General features: G+C 42.5%; 1 protein-coding gene across 4 annotated transcripts in view; it reads right to left on the bottom strand.

Moving 5' to 3' along the window:
- ADAMTS2 (ADAM metallopeptidase with thrombospondin type 1 motif 2) overlaps positions 1 to 3,630 on the bottom strand; it is a 253,472-nt gene extending 249,842 nt beyond the window's left edge. The window contains exons 1-2 of one of the 4 annotated variants that reach the window (XR_006283147.1): positions 3,130 to 3,630; positions 1,624 to 1,985 (exon numbers count right to left, since the gene is read on the bottom strand). Coding sequence is in view for 3 of the 4 variants with exons in the window: in XM_038414454.2 (XP_038270382.1) it covers positions 1,624 to 1,985; positions 3,130 to 3,217 (450 nt within the window). In the remaining variant the exon portion in view is untranslated. The remainder of the gene's footprint in view (positions 1 to 1,623; positions 1,986 to 3,129) is intronic. The other 3 variants (XM_038414454.2, XM_043520282.1, XM_038414455.2) reach the window with 3 other exon arrangements.
- Between the last annotated feature and the right edge of the window lie 18,791 nt (positions 3,631 to 22,421).

The raw sequence follows: 22,421 nt of genomic DNA, 5'->3' as shown, positions 1-22,421 counted from the left end.
TGAAGGGTGGCTTTACTGATCACTAGAGACATTGGGTCCAATTATCCGCTCTCTTGCACTTTGTGAAGTTATTTACATCTGTGCAAACAGCAATATTATATACCCACTGTGCACAGGTGTAAACGACAACACAAGGTGCAAGACCATGGGGATAGAGGCTCCTAATCTTTTGCTTTGACAAAGTTCTTTGCTAGTCAACTGATATTTTCCTATTAAAATATTAATAGCCAGATTGTGGCCCATCTAATGCTTGTGCACAGGGGTGTAAGAAGGAACAGGTCTCCCTATTATCCCCTGCATCAGCACCTGCATCAGTGTGGGTAGCCAACACATGAAGAATAACCTCCACAAGACTGCTATTTCCCCACTGGTGCAGGTGGGTGAGGAGTGGCTCTGCCCCCAGCTATGCACTGGCCAAAGCAGTTGCAGTTGTGTACTGATTAATCTGCACCAGGTATTGGGCTGGCACAATCACTCTTCACCTGAGCAAGAGGAAGTCCTCATCTGCTTCCTGGTCTGCTCTTGGGACAATGCAAAAAATGTGCCATCAGAGTATTTCTTGAAGGAACTTTGCCCCTAGCAAACTGTCCACATCATATAGCAACATTAGAGCCTACTTCTAGAAATAAGAACATATACGGTTAAGAGAGGGGAAGAATCACAGGCATGGAAATAAGAAAACTGAGGCGAGAGGAAGGTCATCTCATTTACTTTTATAGTTTTGAGACGTGTTCTGATGCTATAAACCAATAGCTTTCTATGACTACCTAGAAAAAATGAACTACAACTGAGTCAAATTGTTGATTAAGAAGAGCAGAGAACTATATAGAAATTAAATAATCACAAAGATATGAGACCCAAAAGTCTACAAGAAGTTATTGGATAGTTTAGAAGTTCACTATCCCCTCCCCAAAAAAGTCACTGTGTCATTTAAGCAAAGTTTGCTCTACATAGCAATTACTGTTAAACTCACAGTGTGTGAGTCTTTCAGATGTCTGACACAAACAGATATAATTTGGCCACTGAACATGTGTTCCAGATTAGAAAACCATAACAAGCTCTCACATACCCAGCCACGTAAAATGCATGATATGGAGCAGTTTCCTTGTGAAACCCTTTAACGCTTTTGCTACTTTTCATAAATCACTTCATTAGGCTAGAGAATTGGCTCTAGTGAAAGATCTATAAAACTGTAAAGGTCTGACCCTATCCTTTGAACAGGTTTTATTATCAAAGACAAAAGCATAACATATGTCAAATCTGTTTGCAATGTTCTCCTCTTCTAAAAATCCCCTTGGTCCTCTCTTTTAAATGTTAAAAACCTCAAGTAAGTTCAAATGAAAATCACTACTGAGTTACAGTACTTAGCAGTCTGTTATAATAGTTAAAATAGAATGTGCCTGTTCTGACTGAACTTGCTCCCAATCTACCTGTAAAAGAAGCTATTGTCACAACACAGCTCCCCTACGTTAAGGAACACCCAGTTAATTTGAATTCATAGTTATCATAGCACATGAGATACAAGTTTTAAGGACAAAGTTCAACACATTTTAAAAATATATATACTATAGGAAAATTAAGTAAAGTAATTATATTATTAGGTATAATAGCAAAGCAGCTTACCAGCCCATCACAGTTGCTTATAGCAACTGAAGCGTTAGGCAAATCAGTGATATCCCCAACATATAGGCAATTCCCATGGAGTGGTTCAATATGAGTCTCATTAGAATCCTCTTGCCATTCAATTGTTGCTCCAGGGGCAACCAGCCTAGAGTTCAGTCTCAGCCTGAAGTGAAACTCTCTTCCAAAAACAGTGACATTATAAAATATTTGCTCATTTGAAGCTTCATGTTGCAAATCCCCAGCATCTCTTCGGAAGCGCCCCCTTGGAGGTCCAGACACCAGGTTAGATAGGAACCTGCCCTCTGAATCTGTGCTGATTGGGACGACAAGTCTGTATTCCTCTATATTCCTCAAAATAGGATCTTTAAAGATAAAAAAAAAGTATTAAAACTAAAAATTGGTTTAGAATTATTAGTCCATGATCCATTACCCCATCAGACAATTACATAAGGGAGATGGTCACTGCATTCTCCACAGCTACTTCATTCATGAGTGTGGCTAAACATACTGTGTAGAGGTCATTTTTCTGACCATAGAGCAAAGTGCAATTATAAGAGAATGTAAGACAGCAAAGTTCTCCTACAAAATAAGCTCCCTGCATCCCCTTTCCAGATGTTTTATGAACTGAAGTCAGTTGAGACAGCTGAGCTATTCAGACTGTTGCCATTAATCACTTAGAATGTAGAATTTCTGGGGACTGCTGGCTCAATCCTTGAGAAGGCTTCAGTGTCTATTAAACGGACCTCTGACCAAGGCTACGCACACAGGTTAGGGGAACGAAATGTTTATATCATCAGCATTTGCAGGTCATAAATTTAAAAGGAAAATAAGCTTTCCCCCCAAAAAAACCCAACAATTGTGGGAGAAGTTGATCAAATCCTAAACAAGTTGAAAGCGTGTGATGAGCAGACACAATATACAGCTAACTCAGGTAACTCAGGCTGGGACCAGCGGGAGTGTCTCGGCGACTTTTAGAGCTTTTAAATTCATATTGTTTGAAGAAAAAAAGCTGTTACTGTGTGTTTTATTCTACACATGGAATTCCAGGAACTGACACACTAAACTCTGATCTGTCAGATGTGTTACATTGAAACCAGAGTTCATTCCAGGTTCCCACTTCCCACCCAGTCTCTAACTACGCTCTCTCCAGTGCGATCTGGGATTTCAACTGATCTCCCCCAGCCTCCTTTCTTTCCACTGGGGCTGCCAGAGGGTGGCTATGGGTCTGCAGAGATGCCAGAGTCCCTTTCCCCTGAGGAGACAGATCTGGCTGCAGCAGAACAGGGGCAGATGGAAAAGGTTAACAGAGCACAGGGAGCAACTGCAAGTCTCGCAAAAAGTGTTAGCAGAATAAGTTGAAGGGGAGTTGAAAGCCCCAGGGAGAGCTAGCTGGGACTTCAGAGGGGGAGGCTGCAGGGAAGCGGGGGCTAAGCCAAGTGAATGGCAGCCGGGGTGGGGGCTGAGGGACGGAGCCATCTTCCTCCACCCCCCCCCCCCCGGACCTACCTCTCTCCCTGGGGCTCTGCAGGGCGCTCGCGGGCAGGAAGAGCGCACAGCAGAGCAGCAGACAGGCGATCGCCGCTGGAGGATCCATTGCAGCTGAACCGCAGACCGAGCCCAACACTTGGAGCCAGCGTTAAAGTTCCCCGCCGCTCCCCAAAACCATCTGAGGGCAGCCCGGCGCCGCCCGGTCCTCCGCACCGCCGCCCCGAAAGCGGCGGGGACGCCCCAGCCCCGCTCCGGTCCCCTGGTGCATGCACCCAGCAGCAGCGGCGGCCGCTCTGTGAGCTCGCAGCGAAGCAGAGACACCAGGAGGCGGCTGGAGCGCAGCACCGGAGAACACAGGGCGTGCGGGAGTGAAGTCAGGCTGATTGACAGAGGCGCTGCCACCCAGCGCAGCCCGGCTCCGTAGCTAGCCCTGGGAGCAGTCCCGGGGCTCCCCTCCCTCCTGGAGCCAGCTCTGGCTGCGGGACACCTCCCCACCCACCGCTTCTACAGCCACGTTTCTTTGCCCTTGACTCTTCGCTAGCAGCAGCCCACAGAGTAGTGAGCGCCACGCTCCCTCCAGGTCCTAATGCGCTCAAGTTACTGTCCCAAGACGCCCCGCTCGGACCCTCCTACTGCGCCAAACTCTGGGTATCGGAGTCCTGACATTATGCTAGACCCTGTGCAGCAAGAGGAGGGGCGCACACGCTCCTTGTCCCAAGGGGTTTACATCACTCAGGGATCTATAGACGTGCAGCAGATCCCTACACCTAGCACATTCGGGGGAAGTTGGGCCCACATCTCAATTTGGCGACTTAGGCCACACTCTGGAAGAAGCCAAACTTGACTTCCTCTGCAGGGAAGCTTACCTTCTTTGGGTCTCCACTTTGCCGCACAAGTCAGCTCCTATCTCAATAAAATGAATCTCAAACACTTTATAAATTGAAGGACACGTCTAATTTCTGGTCAAGTAGTCTGATTAGCTGCTACATCCACTAGAAAAATCTCAGTATTATTACATAAATCTAAACACTCATTTAAATACACATCCACCCCCCCCAACACATTTTCCTCCCCATTTGCAGTTTATCAGCAACAAGTAGAGTTGTGCAAAATGTTTGCATCAAAAACCGAGAACAAGCCAGTCAACCAAGGTTAGTCTAATGGTTTGTGACTCTCATGCAAACCTGGTCCCATCTGAGAGCAACCCTGGAACTAATCCATGGCTTTGCATGAAAAACAAGTAACTTTTTCATGCAAAGCCCCGTGAAATTCAGGTGTTTTGACTTGAGTCTCAGATTCATTTGGAATTGCAAAGATCAGAACTGAAGAAAATGATGACATGGACTAAGGCAAATCAAAATCAGAGTTTCACCTGGATCTAATATATTTGGAGCAGACCAAGAAATTAAGATCGTAAATTATTTGGTGCAAGGACAGTCAGTAGAGCATCTAGCACAATGGAGCTCTGATCTTGCAAGGAGTCTCTGGGTGATATTGTGATGCAAATAACAATTAATAATTAACTGTGATTTGTATGTAAAGAAAATAAGTTACATTTTTTGCCATAAAAAATTTGCCACATGGATACAGAGAGCCTTAGGGCCCAATGTTTACAAGTGACTTTAATATAGCAGTTGAATAAATACAAAATGTTTACTTTTTCAGGATTGTTTGCCATTTTCATCAGTTTACTGGCCAATTCTGCAGTAGCCTAGAAGGCTTTGCCTCTTTGTTATCACTGGTTTGGGGTTTCACTCATAGTAGATTGATTCATAGGTGTATTTGTATGTTTTACATCCCAAGGATTGTTTGCATCTGAAGGTTTCCTAGAGCAAGTTTTCACGGGGGAATCGCATGGCAGAGCACCAGCTATCCCTGTTTATTGCTACTCCTGCATAATTAAGGGCCCCATCCTGCAGCTTTTACATTATTAACCCCTTTGACTCCACTGGGGTTACATCCTGTGGGGAGGGTGTAGGACCAAGCCCCAAAGGTAAAAATATTGGAGTAGAATAAGACTGTAAAAGAAATCTGGTACTGGTCAGTGTGGGAGAGAGGGTACAGGAGAAAATGGATTTCACTTCTGATCCAGTCTGGCAATGCCTATATCAGTGGTTCTCAAACTTTTGTACTGGTGACCCCTTTCACACAGCAAGCCTCTGAGTGCGACTCCTGCCCCCTTATACATTAAAAACAAACACTATTATAAATGATGGAAATGAAGCAGGGTTTGGGGGTGGAGGCTGACAACTCACGACCCCTCACATAATAACCTTGCAACCCATAAGCCCCAGTTTGAGAACCCTGGGTCTATATCCCTATGTTTTCCCCCCTCTGCTTTTGGGTAGTCTGATCTTTAAAGCTGGTAAAAAAGGAAGGGGGTTTTGATAGATATCTGTAAGAGTAGAACCACTTATAAACTATACATATCAATCTTCTCTTTGGTGTTTTTCTTGGATGCCCTTTTCTTTGGGGGAGGCTTTTGCAATAGATTTCCCTGTTTGTTTGTTTGTGAGCTAGTATTCAGCAGCTTCTCTTACTGAAAATCCCATATATGTTTATCAGTACAGCTCCATGGCTGGTAAAGCTCCAGCTTTATTTTTATTGGGCTTGTATTTTAAACTGATATGGCTCCTTTAGATTCCATGGATCCAGTCTTGCTTTGACTTAACTCAGCAGGTGTTCTGCCATTGCCTTTAAGGGGAGCATGAACAGGCCAAATGTTTATTACCCCAAAGGTCTCATGTGCATGTGCCTCAGAGAGAGAGAATACAGTGACAACAGATGCTGTGGATGTACAACACCTGGATTGGCCAACAAGAGGGTTGTGTTAATTGAGATGGAATCTAATTGGAAGAGTTGGAGGTTAGTAAATCTGCTTAATATGGATAACAGCTGCATTGAAGGGTTATGACATAAGCAAGGAAGAGTAAGATAACAATAAACCTTCCACAAGTTTCTCTTTGGATAAAATGAGTTTCACATGCAGTTGTTATTGTCTTACCACAGCCAAACAAGATCCAGGGAAATCCACTGGTTCCTGGTACCTCCCGAACTGCTTTGCCTATAACCTTCTCAGTAACCCTCCCTTAGGAAAAGGGAGAATAGAAACAAGTCGATAGTTGATAAGATTGTCAGGTCTGGTCTACACTGCTGAGTTAGGTTGATGCAAGGCAGCTTACATCAACCTAACTATGGAAGCATCTACACTTAAACTTTGCTCCCACTGACATAACTGCCCAGCTACACCAACTTAATAACTCCACCTCCTCAAGCAGCATAGAGGCAAAGTCGATGTAGCGAGGTCAATGCAGTGTCAGCACAGACACTGTGTTGCTTTTGTCAACTGTTACTGGCTTTCAGGAGCCTTCCCACAGTGCCCCATACTGACAGTACAATTGATACAAGCACTCCTGGTGAGGATGCACATCGCCGGCACAAGGAGCAAAATGTAGACATGCACAGGCAATGTAACTACTGCAGTGGCTGTTTGACAACGAAAGGTAGGTTGACTTAATTTTGTAGTGTAGACATGGTCTCTGTGTCAAGTGACGAGGCCAGAGCCTTAGCTGCTATAAATCATCATAGTTCCATTGAAGCTAATGGATGAAATCCTGGTCCTGTTGTAGTCAATGGGAGTGGCCCCAAGCACGTCCAACACCAGAGCCTCAATGACTGACAAGCTGAAATGCAAGATGTTGTTGCACTTGTTCCATTAAGATTCTGTTCTGACACAACAATAGCAGGTAGCTATGTCCAAATTGATGTGATATCCTCCACTTACTATTGCCACCTCCAACATGAAGCCTTGCAGCAAGAAGCACTTGACTGAGTAACCCAGTGTAGGAAGTCCAGATTAACCAGACCACCTACCACTAACAGCTCCGCTGTGTCTAATGAAGGTAGAGGCTGTTTCCTTTGCCGCTAGGCTCCAGCATAAAACTTTTTAAAAAATTTATGACAGAATTGGCCAAGTTCAGCCTGAGGCTTGCACCTCTTGAGCTTTACCTCTACTCAAAACCTAGGCTTAATTTTTCATTAAATGAAATCCTGAAGTGTTTGTTCAGAAGAACTACCACCAATTTCAGTTGGAGTAAAGGCCCCAGTATTCAGCCTATTCGAGCTCACACCTCTGGGAGTCCTGGTAATACCAGTTTTTCATAGGAGTGGAAGGAGGTGGTCGGGATACCCTGACTATGCTCTGGTGACTGGTCTGAGGGTGCAGAATACTATTTCTTTCTTGTAGCACATTTTACTTACTCAGTAAAATGCAAGTGTCTTTAATTTATGGCATTAGCTGCTGCTTTGAGAGACTGTTTTAAAATATAAATATGTTATAGAGCATTCTGCAATTAGAAGCCCTATTCCTGAGAGTTCAAAGACCTTATTTGTTATAGAGGAGAATCCTTTCAACAACATAAGAAACTGATGATTTCGGGGCGGGAGGGGGGAGGTGACATCTTTCTGGCATTATATGGCATTTGTTTGCCAGAAGCTGGGAATGGGCGACAGGGGATGGACACTTGATGATTACCTGTTTTGTTCATTCCCTCTGGGGCACCTGGCATTGGCCACTGTTAGAAGACAGGATACTGGGCTAGATGGACCTTTGGTCTGACCCAGTATTGTCATTCTTATGTTCTATACCTTCTCAGAGGGGCATTAGTCCATCAGTTTTTAAGCAGAATGCCCCCCAATGAAATTCCTAGGGGGAGTTCTGCTTAAAATCTAATGGTATGACATGGTCCCTAGTTCTTACTCCAAAGATTCTCCTGTGAGGGTGGGGAGAAACTTTATTTCTGACCCTGTTACTGGTGACTTTAGTACTTTTATGTGAAAGGACAGTAGATCAGCTGCTTGTGGTTTTCATGCAGATCATGGTTTTCTGCTTTCACTCCTAGCCATATGTATACATACCAGTAATGTAACATTATAAATCTTAATTAAAAGGAAGAAAATTTAAAGTTCTGTGCCAGTTCATTTCCTCCACGCTTGAAATTTCCAGGCCCTCTATTGTTTGAACCCTTTTTATCCCTGATACGTGGCAGTATTATACACCCCCTAACATGTATTTAAAATGTATTTTGCAGCACCGCATGCCAAAAAGCAGCAGCTAAAACTTAAACAGCCCTCTCCTCCTCTCCCCCCTCCCTGCCCACTAGTCTGAGTTCAGTGACAAAAAGAAACAACTCAAAGTGGGGCCTGATGCAGAAATTAGTACATCAGTCTGAATGTTCAAGCTCTTTTTCTGATAGAAATGAGTGGAAATGAGCCTCAAATAAGGTGACAGCAGGACTAACCATTTCCAGTGCCAGAGAAACATGTTATTGAGAAAGAGGTAGACAAAGAAACCCTCATAGAAGCAACAATAGTAGTGAAAACAACTGGCTAGAGGAGTAAAAGAAAATTACAATATTGAAAAAAAACCTAAATGGATGAAGGATGAAATTCAGCTCAGCGCAGAGGGCCCACACAGGCCCTTAGGTACCAGTTGAGCCCAAAGTCAGGACTTGGGTGAAGCATAGGCTATATGCTCTGGATGGATTTTCCCTTATTAGCAAGGATGTTTATACAAGGATGGAGCCTTTTATGTAGGCATTTGATGGTGTCTCCTAAGTCCAAGACTTAAGATTTAGTGCGTGACCTCCTCCCACTTCATCTGCCACAAACTCCTTTGCAGTGCAATCTTTTAGGGGGCAATAGGCCAAGCTGAGAAGTAGAGGAGTGAACAGGTAACATGTCTCTAAGGGCATGTCCATTTGTGGAGTGGGTTAGGGGAACAATGCATTGTGGTTTCCTGTTGAACAAGAGGAGGAAAGAGCCCATGATGTGCTCCTGGCAATAATACATCCCAATTCCTGTAGGGTCTCAGTTTGTATTCCACACCATGAAATACTGCAGCATTAGTGCAGTATTTAGTATTTAGCATTAGTGCAGTTAAGCAAACTTAACACTAGAAAAGTCCCCTTTGGTGGCATTGGCTGAATCAGCTCTGCATAGCAGAATAGTCTTATGTTCATGTAGCATAGATCATACTGGTGTTTCTGTAAGACTTTACTTTCAGCATATAAAGGGCCAGACTGAGCCAGCACTTCCCTGGTGGTTTCAACATTTCTACAGAATTTAAACACAAGTTATCTGTTGTGCTTACACGGCTCCCCTGGCTGTAAGATCTGAGCTCCTCACTCTGTAATGTACTTATCCACCATTTCCCATGGGTGTTGTGGGAAGTACTACCATCTCCATTTCACAGTGGGGAGCTGTCAGTTAAGTGACTCGGCCAAGGTTATACAGGAAGTCTGTGACCAAGCATGGGCTTGAACCTGGGTCTCCCAAGTTTCAGGTAGTGCACCAACCACAGGCGCAGCCAGAATTTTCTTAGGGAGAAGGCTTAGAAGTCTCCCTTCCCAGCCCTGCACTCAGCCCACACCTCTCCCCCCTACTGCTCCCCATACCCAGTCCTGAGCTATCTCATCTCCTTTCTGCACCCAGCCCCACGCCCTTGCACAGAGAGATAGTCATGCTGAAGAGCACAATCACCATCAGGGGCCAGGAAGTTCTGAGAGCCCCAGACCCAATCCTCCTCCTGCATCTCCACTTCCCCAGAAAGTACCCAAAGCCTAGATCCAATACTCCCACCCCTCTGGGAACTGGGGATTTATGGTGCCTTCTGCTCTGTCTCCCGCAAGAGGCTGTGGGTGCCTAGTGTCCAAGGACTGTAAAAATTGGGGGGAGGGGGACAAACGGGCAAATGGGGTCACAACTCTACCAAAATTTGGCCCAGCAGCCCCTCTATCCTCATAAAGGGGTGGCCAAGGCAAGTTTCAAATTCCAGTCCGGGGTCAGGGGGGCACTAGCCCCCACCACTACCAAGCCCCTGGCACTAGCCCCCAGACATCCTTCCTGTCTCAAGTTTCTATCCACATGGTTAAAGACAGCCTTCCAAACATTAATCCATGTAATTCTGTCTTAATTGAATCCACAGAGCAAGGGAAACAATTGAACAGATCTTTATCTGCATGGTGCAAGCTGAGAGGCAGTGGAATGGTGTAAAGGTGGCATAAAGATCACCTTTGCACTCCCCTGATCCTGCAGCTGCTTAGTGCAAGTTAGTCTCCATGTGCTCACTTAGAACATCCACCTACTCTGGGATTATACAATTTCCTAAAATTGTTGTCTCCCATGCTTTTGTGCAACTTCCTACTTGAATACAGCATTGGGAGTACAATCAATTCCTGATTGCCTACTCCAGAATTCTATGCTTAGCGCCAAATTCTTACATATGCCCTCCTTGTTTGTCAATGCCATGTCTAAAATTGCTTCCCCTTTAGCTAATTTCTCTAGCTTCTGAGGCATCAGGTTAGCACTCCAAGAATTTTTTTTCAAATGGTCAATATTCAAGTCACTAAAATACATTGTGAGGATTGAGTCTTTTAACTTCATCATCTTTGGTATTTCATTCAGCCATTTAGAGGGTCTAAAGTAAATGCTTAATCTTAATCCCCCTTTACATTTTCTCTCTCATCATAATCCATGAAATTTCATTGTTACCACACCCTTCATTAGCTATCTCCATGTAACTGCTAAGATAATTGGGGGTTATTTTATATAAATAGTACAACTTCTCCACATTTTAACCTTGGTTCCTTCTGTGCTGATTTAGTGCCTCACTATTAACATTCTCATCATGTGATTTACTCAGCATGTTCCCAGAATACCTGCCTTTCCTATACAAGTATTTGGGTGATCTTAGTTTTAGCTAATTAGTATTGGGACATTTGATTTCCCTCCTGAAAAACTCTTGTTCATTACTATCCAATCCCTTTCCAAATTTATACGATACCTATTTTGAGAGGAGGAAACAGAGTCAAAGGGCCAATCCTTGCTTCCTTTTTCACTTTTTTTTTTTTAATGCAGATTTAGTGCCAGATTTCAGTACCCAGGGCTGTCAACCCCTATGACTCCACTGCATGGGCAGCAGCAGTACAAGTGTTCCCACACTATCTGCTGGCAGGCCTGTAGAGGAAGGATGATGCAGTGGTTAGAGCACTATCCTGGAAACTGTGAAAGCCAAGTTACATTCCAAGCTCTGCCACACCCTAAGGGTATGTAGACATTTGGACTGCAGCCCAACCTCTGTTACATTCCACCTCACAGGGGCCCAGAGCTTGGGTGCTAGCCTGAGCCCGAACGTCTATACTGCAATTAAACAGCCTTTTAGCCTAAGACCTGCAAGCTCGGGTCAGCTGGCACAGGCGAGCCCCAAGTGTTACAATGTAGACATACACTAAGTGACTTGCCCAAGATTATGTCTACAGTGGAGTGGAAGGTATAATTTCCAGCTCACATAGACATACCCACACCGACGATTGTCCTAGTGGCACGATAAATAGCAGTGTAATCACAGAGGGATGGACTAGCTGCAATGCCATCAGAGACCTTTCATTTGTAAAGCTTCGTTTTGCAGCCCCATTCTGGTACAGTCTTTTCATAAATAGATTTTTTCCTCTACAAATAAATCCCCCCTTTTAAAAAAAAGTATTTTTGAGATTCTCCAGCTGCAGAATATTTTTCTGTAGTACAGGGGTGCCTCCAAGCTGCACTGGAGATAGAGAACTCATTGTGTTATACATTGTATAAACACATAGCATAACAGTCCCTGCTTGCAAAAGAGTTTACAGTCTAAATAGGCTAGACAGACAAGGAGGGAAGGGAAAACTGCATAGAAGGGTAAAGTAATTTGCCAAGGTGGCAGAGGAGGGAATAGTTTGACTTCCAGTCCAGTGCCCTGCCCACATTGCTGCTCATATTTTAAGTCATCCTGCAATTCTGAACAATTTTTTTGAATGCACTTTTTTTAAACTTTTTTGTTCTTTATATTTACAGACATGAGGGTGAATAACTTTTCATTTATCCTAGCAATGAGAGACAAGCTCTTTCCTTTCTCCTATTCTCACCACCTTATATTGCCACTCAAAGGATGCAGGTGCACTTACAACTTAGAAATTGAAGCTACATGTTTTATTATTATTTTTTAAAATCACGCCTTTGGGCTAGTAAGAGTCCTTAACACTGAAAGGGAGAAACTGTAACTAATTGTATCTTCAGAGAGGAGTTTAAGCCTAAGCAGAAGCATAGATATTGAGTTCATTTGATGGTACCCGCACTTGACTCAGAGGATAGGTCCTTACAAATTAGGTTAAGGAAAAATATACTGCCAATCAGAAGCTCATATTTGAAGCGGTTTTTCTTCAGTTATGGAGGTGACACTATTTCTGTAGCTCGCTGTTAAAGTATTCTAGGTGACAGGAAAGGAGAAGGTACAAGAGCATCTGAGCCAAATAAATTCTGGGAGTTCATGGAGTCTGACTCAGTGAGCATCACCTGCTCTGGGAAGAAGTTCAGTCTACCGCAGAAGCACAATGGCTACAAACAGAGAAATGTTTATTGATGACCGGGGTGGGGGGGGGGGGGTGTCAAAGTCAATGGGGAGGCACAGAATTGGTGGATATGTGCCTCACTCATCTCCCTCTTTCTCCTCCTCTCACAAGACCAAGCATTAGCTTTGCTTAAACTCATTGCTATCACTACTGCACATGTAGAAAATTGAATGTCCTTTTGCTCCAGTCTCTGCATCTGTGCGTGCCGGGGGTAACATCTAGGGAGTCTAAAATTGCCTTAGCTCCTACTTGGCCCTTCACTGGTTGGGACAGAGGGACTGTGGGGAAGGGAACTTTTTCAATGAAACATCTACTAGGGTAAGCAACATGCATCACTGCATTAAGAAACTAAGGAAACTCATGTTCTTTGGGAACACTACAGAGTGGAGCTAGGATCACTTTCCATTCTCCTCCTAGGGCAGAATGTAGGCCCAACCCTTCATTCCTGGTATACCCAGCACCCAACTGATTGCCGTGGGAGATTTTGGTGCCTTAACATGCATGGTAGCGTGACTGTGAACGTAGTGCTAAATGTCAGTAATGAAAACAGCTTGCAAAATCTTTAGTAAAAAATGGGCCTTATTGAAGTGCATGTAGTAAAACAATATTGGCGCTCCTCAGTGCATTCTATAAATGATGCATTAGGGTCTCATCTGTAATATGAATAGCCCTTACTTGAGTGGGCACATTGTATGTTTTCCTTATAAAGTAATAACACTTGACTTATATAAAAAAGAAAAAGAGAGAACCATTGTGGTTCAAGAGAGACTGCTCTTGAACTGCTACTCCAGTCTGGTTGTAGGCAAGTGGATATAAATGGAAGTTAAAGAAACAAATTCAGAAGCATAATAATATCAATTCACACCTGGAAACAAAGCTGTGGAAAACCCTGCTTTTTCCAGCAAAATACAGATCTACATTAAGTATTCCAGTGCCCCTGGGGCACAAAGAGAAATATGGATGTTTCTAATTACCTTTTCTCATTTCCACAAATGTAATAAAATCACTTTCATGCAAATATTTAACATTCAGCAATTCTATGGCTGATTTCTGCTGCAATTTTAACCAACAGTGACAACTAGATCACAGGGTTCATTTTGTAAGCTGAAAGCTAGTTAGCAGCCTTCCTGGCTATCTGGTTCTTTGCACTGATTGCAGAATGTCAGAAATATTTGATTTTTCCTCCCTTTTATTGTAGTGTAAATCAGGCGTAACCCCAGTATCTCAGTGGCAGTGTCCCCAGTGTGAAATGGGTGTTGATAATATCAGACTCAATGTCTATACACTAGATTAAGTTTACAAGAATGTTTTCCCATTATTTTAGCTTTCTGTACTTAATGTCTGATCCTCTAATATGGAGCTATTGAAAGTTATTCAAGGGCATTCCATAGTCAGACCAGAAAGAAATCTATAATGCAGAAAGCAAAAGTAAGCAGTGAAAAATGTGAAAATCTATTCCTACTGAAATGTCATGTCCTAGCTGTTTACTTCCCTGGATGTTGTAAATAAATTTTTGGTATTGTGCTTTTGAAGTTCAAGTAGTTAACCTGAGATATAGGGTTTTACTGATGAGTTTTCACTTCCTAGAAATGATGTGATGTTACATAAAAGATGGCATCTCATGATCACCAAACCCAAGTAGGTTTAAAAACAAATAAAAGGAAGTATTTTTTCCACACAACGCACAGTCAACCTGTGGAACTCCTTGCCAGAGGATGCTGTGAAGGCCAACACTAACAGGTTCAAAAAAGAACTAGATGAAGTTCATGGAGGATAGGTCCATCAATGGCTATTGGCCAGGATGGACAGGATGGTTGTCCCTAGCCTTGGTTTGCCAGAAGCTGGGAATGGGCACAGGGGATGGATCACTTGGTGATTACCTGTTTCTGTTTATTCTCTCTGACACTTGACATTGGCCACTGTAGAAATAGGATACTGGACTAGATGGACCTTTGGTCTGATCCAGTATGGCTGTTCTTATGTTTTCACATTTTCAAAACAAATGTTTCCACTGGTAATAACTTATGGGGTCTGTCTTCCTTTGGTGGCAGCTTATGAGAACTACAAAATCTGTGAGGGAGGATGGTCTAGACATCGTTGTCTGTGTCAGTCAGAAATTCTCTCTTTGGCACAAGAAATAGCTTCTTATCATCAGTCTATGTTCACGTGTGCAAGGAGTATTTCATTCTCCAATGCAGATTTGGAGACAGAGCAGTGAACCCCAGGGGACCCTTCTGCGGCTCACAGCTCTGGATAAGAGGAATATTTTGATTGAGTGGTTAGAGAAAATCAGTCACAAGAAATAGCTAAGCCTTATACCCTGCTTATTTGATGTTAGCATTCCTATTTGGAGAATGCTTATTGAGATGGAAAAAGGAGTACTTGTGGCACCTTAGAGACTAACAAATTTATTAGAGCATAAGCTTTCATGAGCTACAGCTCACTCATCGGATGCACCAAATGCATCCGATAAAATGAGCTCTAGCTCACGAAAGCTTATGCTCCAATAAATTTGTTAGTCTCTAAGGTGCCACAAGTACTCCTTTTCTTTTTGCGAATACAGACTAACATGGCTGCTACTCTGAAACCTTATTGAGATGGTTACATGTATTTCTTCCAGAGTGGTGCATGAGTTCACAGATGTTCAAACTCATCTAGCCCAACAGAAAATGTTAGTTCTTAACAGGAAGCAGTTGTGCCAGTTAGCATGTATCAGTTTTATTAAACTACATAAAATACTTATCATTAGGAGAAGGCTCAAACAGTAACAAATTCTAACCACCTCCCCATTTTGAATTTGGGCAAGATTAGGCTCTGGTCAATCGTTATGATAATTGTGTACATTGGGCTTTTATCTTCTGGTTGGAAAGGCCCAAGGTGCCCACTGAGTCACATCACATCCTCTTGTTCAAAAGAGCTGGCAGAATCCCATGGTTATTAGGACTCAGCAAGAGCCAGGGGAAAGAAATGAAGGGGCAACCCACTCCCTCTACCTCATCACAGGTCTATAGTAATCATTTCCCAGGTGCTTAGTCATACGAGTTGATATGTCCCAGTCTAATTCCTAGTGAAAAAGGCATCCACATTACAAAACCAAACTACCACTGGTATCTTGTTTCTGGTATCAAGACCAAGGACTGGACTGGCATTGACTGATACTAAACAAAGCATTTCACACCTGGTCAGGCTTAAGACACTATAAAGGGGCAGTGCACTAACTGGGCTGCATTGGTTCAGCGGGGACTCTGGCCTTCAAGCCCCATCTATAAACATTAAATTTACTACCAAGAAAGTTAAGCTTTTTTTAATCCAAACCTGTGCTGCTACTACTACACAAGTTTGTAATCCACCGGGCAACTTCACAACATATGCACACCTGCATAATCCTCCTGAAGTTGCATAACTCTCCATCTGTTCTCATAAGAGGGATTTCATTCTTCGCCTGGAAGGGTTTACAATAAGTATCTGTTCTTTAATATACATGCACTGGATGTAAGTGATATATAGAGGGGAGGACGGGAGGATTCTTAATGTTAGTGGTTGTCTAGTCTCTGTGTCTCCTTTACCCCCCCCCCATCCCTTACTTCACCCTGACTTTACACACACACACACACACACACACACACCCCACCACCAAGGAACTGAAACCAATACATCAGGCTTCAAAAGTGAGCTCAGTTTGATGCTTTACCAAGGACCACGTCTACACTGGGAAATGACATTGTATTAGAAAATATGTTAAACACATGCCCTGGTTAATCTGTCAAGTGGCTGTAGTTAACCCTAGCGTTATTCGCAACTGGCTGACATGATGTTAAGCATGGTAGTCCTTATGTACTAGAGCTAAGTTATGTTAACTAACATGATATACACATTCTAATACAAACACAAGCACTATAGCATTTTTAAATAAATGTATAGCAAATATTTTTAAAAAGCTTATCAATTTTATTTTTATTCATAGGAATCGTCTATATCATCAAGGTCAATACAAACTAACAGCTTCCTTTTCTTGGCTAGTTCAGGATCTACTAGGTGGATAGTCCCAGAATACTGATATAAGCAGGTCATTTCTTATCTGCCAGTGGAATATCAGTAGATCAACTGGAAAGCCAGCTGTAGAGCAAGTTATACACAACAACTCTGTCCTCAAGGACAGAAAAATTTCTTCTTCAAAGATCTCAGATCCCATCTCTTGGGCCCCAGTTCTTCTTTATGTTTTAACCATGGATCTTTTATCCACCAGTATTCACGTGAGTTATGTTTTCTATCACAAACTTATTATATTATAGAGATCATAATTCAAGTAATCCCCCCTCCTAAGAAGAACAAGAGCAAAAACATAGCACAAATTTTTTTGGTGCACTTAAGAAGTCTACACTATTTTTATCCTCTGAAGGGCACGGTGCCATAATTACTAGCTGCCCATGTCCCAAGGGGGAAAAAATAGAGCAGCCCATGATCCTTACAGCCTGGATCAAGCAAAGCATTTCTAAACCCTTGTCCTTTTCAAAGGCTGCTAAAACAATGCAGCAATTCATTCCTATCCATAATTGTCTAGTACTGAGAAGTTCCTAGTGTTGGGTTTTATTTGTCTCTCACTTACTGTGTTCCACACTGCCACATCTTTTCTAATGCAATTTTACCACAGACATTGGTGTAACAGCGCAGACATGTCAATCACATGCTGCTGCTGGTGCTCTCCCATTCTGCAGATGGGGAGTTAAAAGCAGCAGGGGAAAAGGGAGGAAGGAAAATGGGTATTTGAGAAGAGGGTGCAAATCATATGAAAATGAGAGGGCTTGACAATAGATGGCAAGTTCTTATAAATTCTGCTCTCAAACTTGAGAGGATTGAAATGCAAGCTGAGCTGCTGGTGACCACTCTTATTAGTTCACTCAAACCACTGCAAACTAAAGCTGCTTGTTCTTCTGATCTTAACGAGGGGGAGCGACTTCAATTCAAATACCCCTCAAACTTTGAGGCAATTCAAGAGCTAAATTTGAATTTTGCAGCTCAGCCACATCTCACTTTGACATCATTAATAGAGTATCAGAACAAAAGAGGAAGAAAACGTATAACTGGAGAGGAGCATTAACTAATAGCTGTGTAAAACAGGCAGCTTTAGTTTGCAATGGTTTGAGTGAATTTTTTACTTTTCCCTGCAATCCACATATTACCACAATACCTGGTGGCTTCAAAGAAGATCAGGCTCCCATTGTGCTAGGCCCTGTACAGGCACATGATAAATGGACGGCCTTGAAGAGCTCACGTTGTAAATAGACAAGACAGACAAAAGATTGGAGAAGAAAGAGGCAGAGAAAGATGCTGTGACTTACCCAAGAGCTCCATGGCAGAGCAAAGAATAGTCTTCTATTCATAGTCTACTGCCCTATCCACAAGAATATGTCATTTCTCATCTCTCCCACAAAATATTGTTCAAACCACTGTAAGATTTTGCCTGCTTGTATGTTGAAGCCACTGAATTTCACATGGCTGTCTGTCCTAAACCTTAGATCAGCTCAGGCTCCTGAACCTGGTCTGGGTTTTGACTTTGTAACAAGACCTCAAACCATCCAGGCTTGTTGTGAAAGTTAAAATAACCCACACATCTAGCTATTTGCCCATTTGAGAGGTCAGCATGTTGGCCACTCCTCAGCACTTCACTAACCTGTTGAGTGATATGAGGGAACCAAACTTTTTTTTTTTGCCTAGCAGTGATGAATGCTTTGATACTCTGTCATGAGTGTTAATATCTAAACTAGGAGATTATTATTGTAACCAATCTGTGGTCACCTAGGCACTTCACAGGTGTCACTCCACTGCATGCTGCATGACTACTTGGAAATTCATAACAGTGGAGATAGAACCCAGATTTTTTTTACTCCAAAACCACAGGCCCCTAATACTTGAATGAGAGGAGGAGCTCCTTCATGCATGCTTAAGCGGTTTAATTCCATCCATTAGAAAATAGGCGTACACACTCTGGGGGTCACTTCCCAGAGGAAGCATCATCTGCCACCGAGCATATCCACAGGTTGCAGATAGTGTAACGCCATCCAAATATGAAGAGTAGCTGCAATGGAAGCACGGAAACCATTCAAATAAGCAGTCACAGACAATCTGACCTCAGTCCCAACAGTGTGTGGTGGAACAGCAGATGGCGCTGCTGTCCCTCTAAAATGCCACAGATGTCCAGAGACCGTACCTGACATGGTGACGGTAAACCACCATTAAATAAGCCTCCAGCCAATTATAACCAATAAGGGAACATTACTGTCTTTCAAAAAATAACTCTGGAAAGGTGGAGGAACCATGAGGGGTCAATGGCATTTGCTAGGAGAAGCAGCACCAAACTTAAACCTGCACCCAAGTTTGTTGCCATTTCTGCACCAGTATGACACGTGGCTTGTGTGGACAAGATAGTGTGACTGAAATTGCACACACCTTCCCACTATAATCTAAGAACAGTGCCAGTCTGACCTCACACACACACATTCATCTATAGCATTTGCTAAATCCTCATATGTCAACACTAGCATGAGATCCCATCATACATACACATGAATTTGTCCCATGATCATTCACCTGCCACCATACTTTACACAAGTCCATCGTTGGACTGTCCAGGTAAGTGATTTCAGGAAAATAAAAAGGTCCAGGGACAGGTGATGAAAGTTAGAGATATGGAAACACTTTCAAATGTAGAGGGAGAATTAAAAGAGTAGGACTTTCAGCTTACGAATCAGATAAGAGATGTTATAGTGACGTATACAATACCTAAAGGGAAGATAAACCACAAAACTCTTATTTACCCTCTTATAATGCAAGAACAAGAGGGATGTCAATAAAAACAAAAAGCAGCAAACTTAAAAATTAAAAAGGAAATAGTTTTTTACATACAGTCAAAATTAATCAGCCAAACTCACTGCTATAAGAGATCATTGTGACCAAGAAAAATAGGGTTCAAAAAATGGCTTAGACATTTATATGAATAAGATAAAGATCCTCAATTACATTAGATAGGACAAAATCCTCATATGCTACAGAGGATAAGCAAACTACTAATTGCTCGGGTTTCAGAAAATAGATTTCTACTATAAGCAGTTTATTCCCTAAGTACCTGTCACAGGGATTTTACACCTATCTGTGAAGTATTTAGAATTGGCCACTGTTAGTACTGGACTAGATGGACTCCAGGTGTGATCTAGTATGATCGTTCCTTTGTTTGCACTTTCATGCATGCAGCATATTAGCCTGCAAAAAGAACATTTATATTTAGGAAAGCAGGCTTGTGCAGTGGAAGATCAAGATCCAGTAATTGGAATTTCAGAGGAGTCTAAGCAACAGGTAAGAATGAAGTGATGGGAGCATTTTATGTTCATCTCTCTTTTAAATAAGGCTTCCACTTTAAATCCACTTCCTGGACACTACGGTGCTAATAAGCGATGGTCACATAAACACCACCCTATATCGGAAACCTACTGACCGCTATTCCTACCTACATGCCTCTAGCTTTCATCCAGATCATACCACTCGATCCATTGTCTACAGCCAAGCGCTACGATATAACCGCATTTGCTCCAACCCCTCAGACAGAGACAAACACCTACAAGATCTCTATCATGCATTCCTACAACTACAATACCCACCTGCTGAAGTGAAGAAACAGATTGACAGAGCCAGAAGAGTACCCAGAAGTCACCTACTACAGGACAGGCCCAACAAAGAAAACAACAGAACGCCACTAGCCATCACCTTCAGCCCCCAACTAAAACCTCTCCAACACATCATCAAGGATCTACAACCTATCCTGAAGGACAAGCCATCGCTCTCTCAGATCTTGGGAGATAGACCAGTCCTTGCTTACAGACAGCCCCCCAATCTGAAGCAAATACTCACCAGCAACCACACACCACACAACAGAACCACTAACCCAGGAACCTATCCTAGCAACAAAGCCCGTTGCCAACTCTGTCCACATATCTATTCAGGGGATACCATCATAGGGCCTAATCACATCAGCCACACTATCAGAGGCTTGTTCACCTGCGCATCTACCAATGTGATATATGCCATCATGTGCCAGCAATGCCCCTCTGCCATGTACATTGGCCAAACTGAACAGTCTCTACGTAAAAGAATGAATGGACACAAATCAGACGTCAAGAATTATAACATTCAAAAACCAGTTGGAGAACACTTCAATCTCTCTGGTCACTCGATCACAGACCTAAGAGTGGCTATACTTCAACAAAAAAGCTTCAAAAACAGACTCCAAGGAGAGACTGCTGAATTGGAATTAATTTGCAAACTGGATACAATTAACTTAGGCTTGAATAGAGACTGGGAATGGATGAGTCATTACACAAAGTAAAACTATTTCCCCATGGTATTTCTCCCCCCCACCCCACCCCCCACTGTTCCTCTGATATTCTTGTTAACTGCTGGAATTAGCCTACCTGCTTGTCACCATGGAAGGTTTTCCTCCTTTCCCCCCCCTGCTGTTGGTGATGGCTTATCTTAAGTGATCACTCTCCTTACAGTGTGTATGATAAACCCATCGTTTCATGTTCTCTGTGTGTGTGTATATAAATCTCTCCTCTGTTTTTTCCACCAAATGCATCCGATGAAGTGAGCTGTAGCTCACGAAAGCTTATGCTCTAATAAATTTGTTAGTCTCTAAGGTGCCACAAGTACTCCTTTTCTTTTTGCGAATACAGACTAACACGGCTGCTACTCTGAAACCTTAAATAAGGCTATCTCCAAAAGAAAAGTGACAACCGTGGACATTTTTAAAGAAAATAAAAAATGCTTAGTTATTTTAAAATTATATCAAGGAAAGTGAAAATCAAGCTGAAAGTGCAGTGATCAGTTTAGTTTTTAAATACTAGATAGTTTGAAAGCTTAATCCACTTTTTGCTCTGCAAGATGAATTTGCATGTGCTCATTTTGATTTCACTCTGTACACCCAGTGATATCTATTGAGACAAGGATGCCTCTTACATGAGCAGTAGTCTACTACGTGCACTCCTCTAAAAGAACTGGAAGTAATTTTATTCAAAAAAAAAAGAAGAAGAAGAATCAGGTCAGAAGAGCAGATGTTTCTGATTAAGACACAGCAAATGAATGCCAGAAAGTGGTAAAGAATTCAGGAAGATGAAGGGTGTGGCATGGGGGCTTTGGAAAAGAGGCACTCTATGGCAAGGAAAGGAGCCTAGGATCCTTGGAGGCAAACAGGCAAAGCCTTGCATGAATGGCTGTTAGTGGTAAATGGGTGTAGGCTTTCCCCTGTGTTTGCTTTTGCCAACTCCCGCTTGGTCTAAATGTACTAAGCTTCCCTCTGAAGATTCAGTTCTAGACACAAGCACTGCACTTGGGCAATAATTTAGCATTCCACATATGACAAGGAAATGTGTCTACAAGCACTCAACTATGACCTTGTTGGCCTTTTTTCAATAAAATTGTAATTGGAGCTGTATTTCCTGGGAAAGGTGGCCTTATTCTGCTACTGTAGTTCTGCAAATACTTTTTTTAATATTGAAAACAGTTAGAATTAGAAGGATTTATAGGATTCCACAGGAAGCTGTGGAACTTAAGGAACATTTTATTATGGTACTAACAATCTTCACAATAATAATAGGGAAAGTTAATGTTTCCATAAGTTGATGGTAAGAAGTGTTGATTGACAGTGTCTTTTGAAATATGATTTATTGTAACTATCACTTTCGTAGGAATTTATGATTGCATGTTTTCTCCCCCTGCAAACTGTCTAAAGGGTATTTCTGAGGTTTCCATGATAAGAGAATTTTTATATCTTTAGCACTGAAGAACTGTGGTAAAGGTTTAGTTTAAAAAAACCCCACAATA

The sequence above is a fragment of the Dermochelys coriacea genome, chromosome 8 (assembly GCF_009764565.3).
Source record: "Dermochelys coriacea isolate rDerCor1 chromosome 8, rDerCor1.pri.v4, whole genome shotgun sequence".
Taxonomy (NCBI): Eukaryota; Metazoa; Chordata; order Testudines; family Dermochelyidae; genus Dermochelys; species Dermochelys coriacea.
The sequence above is the reverse complement of the archived record's forward strand: the minus strand, read 5'-3'. Positions and strand labels throughout refer to the sequence as shown.